The sequence below is a fragment of the Myotis yumanensis genome, unplaced genomic scaffold (assembly GCF_028538775.1).
Source record: "Myotis yumanensis isolate MYYU_CA2020_CCGP unplaced genomic scaffold, mMyoYum1.0.hap1 SCAF_5, whole genome shotgun sequence".
NCBI classification, from domain to species: domain Eukaryota; kingdom Metazoa; phylum Chordata; class Mammalia; order Chiroptera; family Vespertilionidae; genus Myotis; species Myotis yumanensis.
This window is the reverse complement of record NW_027223756.1, coordinates 22,069,984-22,080,899: the sequence shown is the minus strand read 5'-3', so window position 1 is coordinate 22,080,899 and position 10,916 is coordinate 22,069,984. Positions and strand designations below refer to the sequence as shown.

At 49.7% G+C, this 10,916-nt stretch overlaps 1 protein-coding gene and 1 long non-coding RNA gene across 2 annotated transcripts; both read left to right on the top strand.

The window, feature by feature from the left end:
• The first annotated feature begins 1,165 nt into the window (after window positions 1-1,165).
• ADRB2 (adrenoceptor beta 2) lies at window positions 1,166-3,156 on the top strand. The gene has a single exon (XM_070414642.1). It carries the CDS (start codon window positions 1,378-1,380, stop codon window positions 2,626-2,628), a length of 1,251 nt encoding a protein of 416 aa, XP_070270743.1. The 5' UTR covers window positions 1,166-1,377; the 3' UTR covers window positions 2,629-3,156.
• Window positions 3,157-4,136: 980 nt separating this feature from the next.
• LOC139010343 (uncharacterized) lies at window positions 4,137-10,040 on the top strand. The gene is made up of 2 exons (XR_011471505.1): window positions 4,137-4,889; window positions 9,745-10,040. It is a non-coding gene; the product is annotated as an uncharacterized lncRNA (long non-coding RNA).
• Window positions 10,041-10,916: the final 876 nt, after the last annotated feature.

Here is a 10,916-nt window from a genome sequence, read left to right as displayed (position 1 = left end):
TAGCGGCAATTTCAAATGGCTCACCCCAACAGATCAACAAACGTCCCAGCAGATGAAAGGATGTTTCTAGTTGCAATGAGATCACTGAAGAAGTTGAGGTTGAAGTGAAAACTAGTCCATGTTCAAGGCGTTTTCATTCCAATAGAAAAATGAAGGAGTGATGCCACACTCCCAAGAATGAAACATTAAAGCATACCACTTTCTCTCTCCGTCCCCAAACACACACATGCATATAGTACACTCCAGCTCCAAATGAAACCCAAAGGCTGAAACGGTATGTCTCAATGCCTGCAAATTTCCAAGGAGGGCACCAAAGTACTTGACAGGGAGCGCGCTGAGGAAATCAGCAGCTGTTGAAGTCACCTCCTGAGGTCTTGCCAAATGTTTGAAAGGGAATATGCCTGTGTCCCTATGTGTGTGCGCGCGCGCGGGAAGGAGAGGGGGACCGCGTGGGAGTCCGGGTGCATGGTGAGGGGTTTGGAGTACCTGGATGGGGCGCTCTGCTCGCCTCCAAGTGAGCGCTCGTGTGTTGTTTACTTCTGTGTGTGCCCATGCCTTTCTGCTTCTCCGTGCTTCTGTGTTTGTCTCTGTGTTGGGCAGGGTGACTTTGCGCCTGTCGGCTTCGGAGCTCGCCAGGGTGTTTGTCGGTGCGCTGCACGGGTGTGTCTCAGTCTATGGTTGTGGTTCCGTATAAGCCCGAGCATGTCTGTCGGGGTGCAAGTGTGCCTGTCGGTGCGTGTCTCCATGGGCACTCGCCTCTGTTTCCGAATGTGGGGGGAGTGTCCGCGTGCCGCCCTCTGACCTGAGATCTCAGTCCCCACAAGCGCCCAGGGCGGACAGGTAGCAGCCACAGAAGGGCCCAAAGCTCCCAGGTTGGCTGGTAAGCCTGCCAGCCCCAGCGCCAGCCCTCCGGAGCCAGCCGGGGGAGCCAGGAGGGGTGGTGGCCCGCCCGCCTGACCGGAGTAGCTGGGCTCCGCCCGGGCCCGCCCCAGGAGGGGGCGGGAGAGGGGAGGGGAGGGGAGGGGAGGGGCAGGAAGAGGTGGGGGCCTCGCCCCTTTGGAGAGGCGGGTGAGCCATTGGCGGAAAGTTCCCGCACGTCACCTGGGAGGCCGTTCCTCTAAAGTGCTGTGCACATAACGGGCAGCGCGCACTTGGAGGCGGCTGCTCTAGATCTCAGGCTGGGACTGACGGGCACCGCGAGCCCTGGGCACCCCACAAGCTGAGTGCAGGACGGGCTCCCACCACACCCACCCCACGGCGGCTGAATGAGGCTTCTAGGCGTCCCGTCGCTGGCCCCAGCGCCCAGCCGAAGGTCCGCCCTCTGAGGCGCGGCCAGTGCGCCCGCAGCCCGTGCGCTCACCTGCCAGCCTGCGCGCCATGGGGCAACCGGGGAACCGCACCGTCTTCTTGCTGGAGCCCAACGGAAGCCATGCACTGGGCCAAGACGTCGCGCAGGAACGGAACGAGACGTGGGTGGTGGGCATGGCCATCCTCATGTCGCTCATCGTCCTGGCCATCGTGTTTGGAAACGTGCTGGTCATCACAGCCATTGCCAAGTTCGAGCGTCTGCAGACGGTCACCAACTACTTCATCACCTCCTTGGCCTGTGCTGACCTGGTCATGGGCCTGGCGGTGGTGCCCTTTGGGGCCAGCCACATCCTTATGAAAATGTGGACTTTTGGCAATTTCTGGTGCGAGTTTTGGACTTCCATTGACGTGCTGTGCGTCACGGCCAGCATTGAGACCCTGTGCGTGATCGCGCTGGATCGCTACTTTGCCATCACGTCGCCCTTCAAGTACCAGAGCCTGCTGACCAAGAATAAGGCCCGGGTGGTCATTCTGCTGGTGTGGATCGTGTCAGGCCTCACCTCCTTCTTGCCCATCAAGATGCACTGGTACCGGGCCACCCACGAAGACGCCATCAAGTGCTACGCCAGAGAGACCTGCTGCGACTTCTTCACGAACCAGGCTTACGCCATTGCCTCCTCCATCGTCTCCTTTTACCTGCCCCTGGTGGTCATGGTCTTCGTCTACTCCAGGGTCTTCCAGGTGGCCAAAAGGCAACTCCAAAGGATCGACAAATTCGAGGGCCGCTTCCACGCCCAAAACCTCAGCCAAGTGGAGGACGGGAGGAGCGGGCACGGACATCGCAGGTCCTCCAAGTTCTGCTTGAAGGAACACAAAGCCCTCAAGACTTTGGGCATCATCATGGGCACGTTCACCCTGTGCTGGCTGCCCTTTTTCATCGTCAACATTGTGCACGTGATCCAGGATAACCTCATCCCCAAGAACGTTTACATCTTCCTAAACTGGGTGGGCTACGTCAACTCTGCTTTCAACCCCCTCATCTACTGCCGGAGCCCCGATTTCAGGATTGCCTTCCAGGAGCTTCTGTGCCTGCGCAGGTCTTCTCTGAAGGCCTATGGGAATGGCTACTCCAACAGCAATGACAAGACTGAATACACAGTGGAGCTCAGTGGATATAACCTGGGACAGGAGAAAGACAGCAAACTGCTGTGCGAAGATGCCCAGGGCAGGGAAGACTTTGTGAACCGTCAAGGTACTGTGCCTAATGATAGCATTGATGCACACGGGAAGAATTGTAGTACAAATGACTCACTGCTCTAATGCAGCTTTTCTACTTTTTCAGACCCCCTTCCCTGACAAGACACTAAGCAGACTATTTAACTTAAGTGTAATAAATTTAGAATGAAATTGTATAGAGATGTGCAGGAGGAAGAACATCTTTCTGCCTTTTTTTTTATTTTTGTAAGCTGTAAAAAAAGAGAACACTTATTGGAGTGATTGTTTCTTGTACAGTTCAGTTCCTCTTTGCATGGAACTTGTCCGTGTGTGTCTGAAGGGCTTCGGTCCCAGACGACCTGGGGCTGCTATGTTTTGATGACTTTTCTGCGTATCTACCTCATCAGTCCAGTATTAGGGGTAATCTATTGCTGCTGGTAATGTGTATCTGAAGGAGACCTTCCTTCCCGCCCCCTCGGATGGAGGATCTGGAGCAGCCTGGATCTGACAGCTGTGAACACGTTCCTCTTATTTGCTGAAACAGGGTGTTGTGGGCAGGCATTTCAGGGGTAGCTTCAGTTGTTTTCCTGAGCAAAGTCTAAAGTTTACAGTAAATAAATTGTTTGACCATGACTTCATTGCACCTGTTTCTCCAAAACCCCTCGACTGGAGTGTACTTGCCTCCCCCGCTGGAAACCACAGGTAACTATTTGTAATAACTGCCCGGTGACTTAATGTGGAATGGCACAGGAATGGCATGCCCTGATTGCTTAACCCTTTCCCTGGCCTTTGATTCTGTCGCCTGCAACCTTGGTCTCTCCTGATGCTGGGGCGCCAGATCAGTTCTGCCTGCTCCCAGCTGAGCTCGTCTCGCTGGTCCTATGGTGATTACTCTTTGTTGTTACATCAGAAACACTGACTCATGGAAATGGAGTTAGGAGCATCTGTTGTGTCCCTTCGTGCACCCCCACCACCCACCTTCTAGTTCTACTTGCTGAATAGCTGCTTATATTTATTGTTTGGCTGTGTCTCAGAGTGGGGATCTTTGTGCTGCACCAGGGCTTGGCATTTGAGGGATAAGTCAGAAGTTAATGTAAAAACAAAAAAAAACCAAAAAGCAAACAAACAGCAAAAAACAACAACTATTAAACTTCACCTCGTAATTTCAAGGGAAACTGAAAGGACATAGGTCAGAGGGAGAAAAGCTGGAAGCCACTTAGCTGATAAACACCCCATGACCTAGAAACAGGATTCTAACCCCTCCTCTTTCTTTACTTCTGTCCCCTTTCCCTTCTCTCTAACACTCTTCTCACTTTAATATAAACCAAGATTTCTCAACCTCAGCACTAGTTTTTGGACCAGGTAGTTGTCTGCGGTGGGGGAATGTCCTATTCATTGTCTGACATCCCTGGCCCCTGCCCATGAGATGCCAGTAACACCCTCTGAGTTGTGACAACCAAAAATGTATCTAGACATTGCCAAAAACCCCTCAAGGGGTGAGATTGCCCCTGGGAGAGAGCCACAGATGTAACTCAAAAATCTAAACGGATTTCTAGATTCTGTCTGATGTAAGCACTTTATTTTGTGCAGCCACAGGGAAGGATTTTTCATGGTTCACCGGCGAGGGACAGACCCTGGGCCAGTGCTCTGTTCACTCCATTCTGCTGCCTTCCAAGCGTACCTTCCAGCTGCCCAGATACTGACTATGGGCTGAGCTGCTGGGGAGGGTTTATCAATGGAAGCCAGGCCTGGGAGCTGTTACTGCCTGTTTGTGGAGAGATAATGCTGTTAGAAGGCGCATGAGGGAAAAATCACAAAAGTAAACACATTTCTTCTCTCACCCGCTTTCTATTTTTGCCTGTGTGTCTGAGCCAGGGCTTGGCCCAGGTCTGACCGGGTGGAGCGTCCTCCTTGGCAACGCTAGCCTGGAGATCAGCCTGCAGGGTTCATTGCCATTTCACTCGCTTATAAAGCTGATTCCACGTTTCTCTTCCCTCTGTCCCAGCCACGGTCCCCAACCAGAAAAGCACTGGCCCCTTCTGCTTCCTGTCAGTTCAGTGATGGGTGTCTGGGTGAGCACTGAGCTCTCGGGAGAAAGTTGGGTGCCTATGATTTTGGAACGGACCGTGGAGAATTGGAGAGTGTCTGCCATTCAGCACCTTTCCTCTTTCTCCAAAGGCTTTTATACCTGTTATCACATTCCCCTTCTCCTGCTCTGGGCCCCACACCTAGAGATGCAGGCAGCTTCTCCAGTTAATCCCCACACTCCTCGTAGCCTCACGGGATCTCGGACTTGGAAGAGCCCATAGAAAGCATTCGACATCGGCAGAGACCAAAAGCCTACAAGGGGGAATGACCTGCTCAAGGTAAGAAGCCAAGGACATGAGAGACAGGGCTACAGCCAGGGTGTCAGGAGGTCCGGGAACTGGTGTATCCTGTCCACCACATGCCCATTGAAATCTGCCCTTACCCTCCACTGTGGAGGCTTTGACCGGTGGCTGTCACATAACAAATTCATTTCAGTGGGGGTGTTTATTGCTTTTACACAAAATTATTAACACAAAATTCAGGCAATAAACAAACCATCTGCTGTAGGGAACAAGAGAAAGAATGTTCTTTGACTCAGCAAGAGTCCTCAGCAGATATCGGTCAGCAATTAGGAAATTATACTGTACATGCTTGTTTGGTTAGAGGAGCATCTGATGTAATGTCAGTTAGAAGTTCAGCTATGAATGTTAATTTAGATCCCCCGGTAAAAGGGAGTTTAGCCATATTCCTGTCCTTTGAAGAATACTTTTAAGAGCGTTGATCAGTTTTAAGGGTCTTGACAAGCAGGAGCATTTTAGGCATGTCTCAGTCCCTTGCTTTCTACCTCCTTTTGTTTTGATTTGTTTCTTTTGGGGCAGGAATTTGCCAGTGTCCCTCTGTGCCTCTGTTTGCTGACAGGTTGGTTACATAAGGTCTGTGTTGGCTTCATGGTCATAAAGTTTTCTTTGCCTGGACAGCAAGTCCTTGGAGTCTGTCAAATGAGAACCTTATCCTGAGATGCAAGTTGACAGGTGTGCAAAGTGGCAGGACAGGGTGGGTCCCCGCCTCTCCCCCCTCTCCCCCACTCTCCCCCCCTCCCCACTCTCAGATCGTTATTGGGGGAGGGAATCTGAGGAAAAGGAGCTTGGAAATAGGAACTGTCATTACAAGATGCTTAGAATGTTTCCGGTGAACCTACTGCCCAAGGAAGCCTAGATCGGAATCAGTTGGGGGCTAGTATAGAGCATCTACTGTGTGCAGTACAAGAAAAATATAGGGTTCAGTCTCTGCCTCCTGTAGCATCATATTAATAATATTAAACAGATCCTTTGTATGGAATCTTGCTGAATGTTAGGGACTGTGCTAGGCACCTTTTTAGGCATTATGTCATCTTGACAGCCTTCTGATATAGGTAGCATAATTGTCTGCATCTAACAAATGAGGAAACGGAGGCTCGGAAAGGTTCAGGAACTTTCCAAAGCCACACAGCTGGCCAGTTGCAGAGTCAGGACTGGAACCCAGGACCATGTGAGTCCAGCACCCATGGAGCCCTGCACACATGCAAACCAGGAAGCAGCATGAGGCAGCTTGTCTGCTGCGCCAGGACAAGTGTAAGAACTGGAAATGCAATACCTTGTTGAGAGAAGAGGGAGAGTGCTGTGGGCTGGGGCACGGAGGAATGTTCCCTCCGAAGCATGTGACTGCATGGCTGCTGGGGACTGGGACAGGAAACCAATCACTGGCATGCCCAGTTCGCTTCTCTGAATCTTCGCTTTGTCTTTTCATCAGAGAATTAGTCCAAACTGAAAAGAGGATGTGAAACTTTTAAACAAGCACAGGGTAAAGTGGAAGCACAGCTTGCCTCGGGTCCTGGCAACTTCATTTTTCGTTCCCAGGCAGGGAAGGTCTCCTAAACTGAGCACTTAGCTGAACCTTGTGGGAAACGTGCAGGCCTACGTGACCCTGTAGTGTGTTATCCATTCTGAAGTATCATCCTGGGCAAGGGAGACAGGTGACCTGACAGCAAGGAGGGTCAATGCACTTTGAATGAGACTTTTCATTGACAATGTAACGTACACTAAATTCAGCTCTGTTCTAATCCCTGCCTCACTGACTGTGCAAATATAATGTGAAAGAGGCATTTTTGACATACCTAAGAGAACAAACTTCCCAAGCACTTTCAAGAACTTGAGAAGTATGGGGGTCTTATGAATAATAGGAGCCAAGGTGAGGTGAAAAGAAGCCTGGATCTAAAAAATGGCCTGCGCAGGTGGTCTCTAAGCTCTCTGAATATCCGTATCTATAGTGATATCGAGATAGATAGATATAGATATGGATATAGATATAGAAATGGATATGGATATGGATAGATATAAATATATAGATATAAATATTTAGATATAGATATAGAGGCTAAGTAGAGACAGCAGTTTATATTTTTAATTAGAGTTGATCACATTTATCATATAAATAATGGTTGAATATCCTGGTGGTGATCAGCCTGCAGAAAAAGACTTGGTGCATAACTGCCTTCAGATATTTTCAAACCTTTGTAGGAAGAAGAGCTTTTCAGTTCTATATGAAAACCAGAAGGCAAGCAGAACCTCAGAGGAAGGTAGGTTCCAGCTCAGGTGAAGGAAAGACTTTTCCAAGAATGAAATAGGTTACCTACCAGCATAGTGAGCCTCCTGTCGTTGGAAGCATTCAAGGAAGCCCAAATGAAGTTCAGTGCAGGACAAAGCACACGGAGTTCCTGCGCTGAGCGGGAGTGGGACTAAGCTCCTTTCAAGTCTGTGAATTCTATGTCCTTGAAAACAATAGACCTGAATGTTTTTAAAAAGTATTCTGACCGTTCCCTAATCCCAGCTACACTGCTTCCAATTCAATTGGATTTCAGAGGTTTCACTGCATTCCTAAACAGGAAAACCTCTGAGGGAAATCAGAATCTCAACAGTCTTTGGCCCTGAAAATCCAGAAATAGAGCAGGAAGGTTAAGCAGTTTTCCAAACTATTAGACCTTTTCATCAGCTGTTCTTCCCATGCCTTTTGCGAATGACCTACTAACTCCCAGAGAGAGAGTAACGAGGGCTGCACAGTTCTGTCTGCAAAGGCTATTACATCCTTCCCCACCCGTGGAATCATTGCACTTCCTGTGGTCTTTCCGTCACTCTCGTGGGCCTGGAAGGAAGGGAGGCAGGTCCCTGGCCTGCACCAAGCACTTCAGAGCCCTCCGGTCTAAGAGCCTGAGACTTGGAGTCTGGCATAGCCAGCCACTAATTGGCTGGGCAACCCCGGGCTGGTCACTTCCCTGCTCTGGGCCTGTCTCATCATCTCTAGTGAGAAATACCTGGGTTGACATCTGTAAGATTTCAGGAAGTCTTCAGTGCTGCACATCTGGCTTCATTGCTTTTATTTTAAAAGTACTTTGTTTTTCCTTGCTGAAAAGATAATATTAAAAATCGTAGAACATTTAAAAGAATTATGAAAGCACAAAATGAGCACAATTACAGATAACATTACCGGCTAGACACAGCCATTGTTGCCTGGGATGCATAGGCTCCCAGTCCTTGCCCTAAGCATGGCTATACAATGTGTATAAATATATTTTAAATAAAAATGGAATTAGATTATTCATAGATTTTAAACCCACCACAAATACTTTTACATGTCTCTTTGTGTGTGTTTTATGTATCATATGTTCCAGGTATGATCATTCCTACAGGTCTACCGGCCTAGCAGGAACAGTGGTCAGCATTTTTGAATTATCACCCCCAGGGATCTAGATTGGGAGATCTGAGCTGGGGCTCAAGAATCTGCATTTAAACCCCACGCATGAGTGAAATCATATTGTTCTTAGCTTTTTCTGACTGATTTATCCCACTTAGCATAATGTTGTCAAGGTCCATCCATGTTGTGGTAAATCTGAAATGCATGAACACAAACAGGAGTGTGGTGGTTGCCAGATGAAAGGGGGTGGGGGGAGAAGGGGGTCCTAATATAAGGTGACAGGAGAAGATTTGAATTTGGGTGGTGAGCACGCAGTGCAATATACAAATCTTGTGTCATAGAAACCCACACCTAAAACCTGTATGTTCATGTTGACCAATGTCACCCCCAATCAATTTAATAAATAAATATGTATTTTTAAAAATCTGCATTTTAGCAAGTTTGCCAGGTTTTTCCTACATGGGTGGTCCATGGGCCACATTTTGAGGAACAGGCTTACAGAGATGCATTTTGTAAATGAAACAGAATGCTCCCTCCCCACCCCTTGCTGGTGGATGAAAAGATGTTTCTATACTTGTCTCTTTGAAAGCTCACTCGCTGCACCTGGGCTCTGACTTTGAAAGCACGGTCTCGGCCCCGGGGAACTCCCAGGGCAGGGTTCCCTCTGCCTTGTTAGGTGCCACTGTGCCGGCCTGTGGACTTGGGTTAACATCAGTCTATTCAAGTGATGTGGTGACCAATACCCACTGTTTGAAAAGTGCAACAGTGGGTCTCTATTCCATAGAGCACCTCTTGTGATCAGAGTGGCCCATGATTATATTTGTCTCCATCTTATCAGAAAGGAAACTGAAACTTAAAGGAGTTAAGTTGTCGAAGATCACAGGACTCACTGGAGGAAAGCCAGGTGTGCCGACCCAGAGCCGCTGTGCTCGGGGTCAGGTCTGAGAGGAGAGAGGCCCTGCTGAGAGGACGTTGCTTATGGGCGCATTTTGGTGATCCTCCAGGGATTTTTCCAGAGAGGCCGGATTAATGTCTGAGCTTGGAGCTAAGGGGGAAGCCCATGCTGTGTAAGTGGGTTGTGGCTAAGTAGAAGCCAGGAAGCCAGGTTGCCCTGAGAGTTGGCAGCTCGGTGTCCTTCACCTGAGTCAGCTCAGCAGGACTGAGCTGCCCCTGGCAGGTCGGGGGCAGAGGAAGGCACCTGGACCGGCCCATGGCTTTATGCTGAGTCAAATCACTGCTTTTGAGTCCGGAAACCCTTGACATCTGGAAATGGAGTGCTGTTCCCAGTTCTCTACCCAGGTCTGTGTCAACATCTCAGGTTTCACATTAGCGATTACCAGGGTGGGCTGGGCACTGAGCGGGCCCTTCACGTTGGAGCCCAGGTGACCAGAGGCGGGTCAGCCATGATGGAGGACCGGGGCCAGGCGAGGATCATCTCTCCTGCTTGTTCCGTTCTTATTTTCCCAGCGCTGTGAGGGGAAGACTGGAGTTTCTGAATGTGTTCATTTATCCAGGAAGCGAAAACAATTTTTGGAAATCACAGCAGCAACACCATGACGAAGCAAAAGTGGAGTCCCCGGGAGCCCCTGTTTTCTTTCCAGCCTCGCCATTACTGATCTCGCAGCCCGGGCCTGGTGTCCCAGAGCACAACTGCCCTTCCCGGGGAGTTGCCCTCACCACCCCCATTCTGTCTCCGTTCTCCTGCCCACTTTTCTCTCTATAAAACGCCTATTAGATGTTTCTAAATATTGCAGACAAGCCTGCTTTGTTTGGTTTGTTTTGTTTTGTTGGAGAGGTACTCACTGTTCTCGTGAGATGTATTGAGCCCATAAGCCTGTGCTGCCCACAAACAGTCAGGCTCCCTTGCCGGTTTAAGTTCCCGCCGTGTTTCTCTAGAAATCCAGCTGCTCACCTGGCTCCCTCAGCCCTAGAGAACGGCGGCCCAGGCTCCAGGGCCCAAGTGGCCAGCCTTAGAAATCTCTTTCTAAAGGACTGTGGAAGGGCTAGTGGGGTCAGTTTGGGTGTGAATCTCCTGACAGTATTTTATTTTACTGCAGTAGGTCCCAAACCTGGCAGAGAGCCCCAACAGTGATTGGGGGGAAATTCTGAGAAATTGCACATTCCTGATGCCCCTCCCCCTCTCCCTGCACCCTTTCTCCCCCACCTCCACCCCTGAGATTCTGATCTAACAGGCTGTGGTTGAGGACCAGCGATTGGGTTTTGCCACAGCTTCCTGTAGAGGACTGTGAGTCAGGTGCTCTGAGGATCGCATTCGGGGACCTAGAAATCACACTGCCTTCCCCTTCCCACCCTTCCCTGCTCAAGAGGATGTAGGATGTAGGCATGGAAAACATGATCCCGTACAGCTGCGCGCATTCACCAAAATAATGCTGCTGCCAATCAACTCAATTCTAACTTTCCTGTTATCAAATAAAACAATGTAGGTGTAAACAATTTAAAAATACAACATGACTAGAGAGAAGGAAGGTGATAATCAAGAGCCTTGGGCAATCAGGCACTTGATTACAAATGTGTTTTGTGACAACAGTTATGCCTCCCAGTAGCATCGTTGTCACGTGGTCCCAGAGCCTCTGCCTGAAGACCAGGAAGGAGCAGCCCAGGAAGAGAGGGGGATGTTG

Coding starts and splice junctions, on each gene's coding strand:
- ADRB2 (XM_070414642.1), top strand. CDS start 1,378: ATGGGGCAACCGGGGAACCGCACCGTCTTCTTGCTGGAGCCCAACGGA.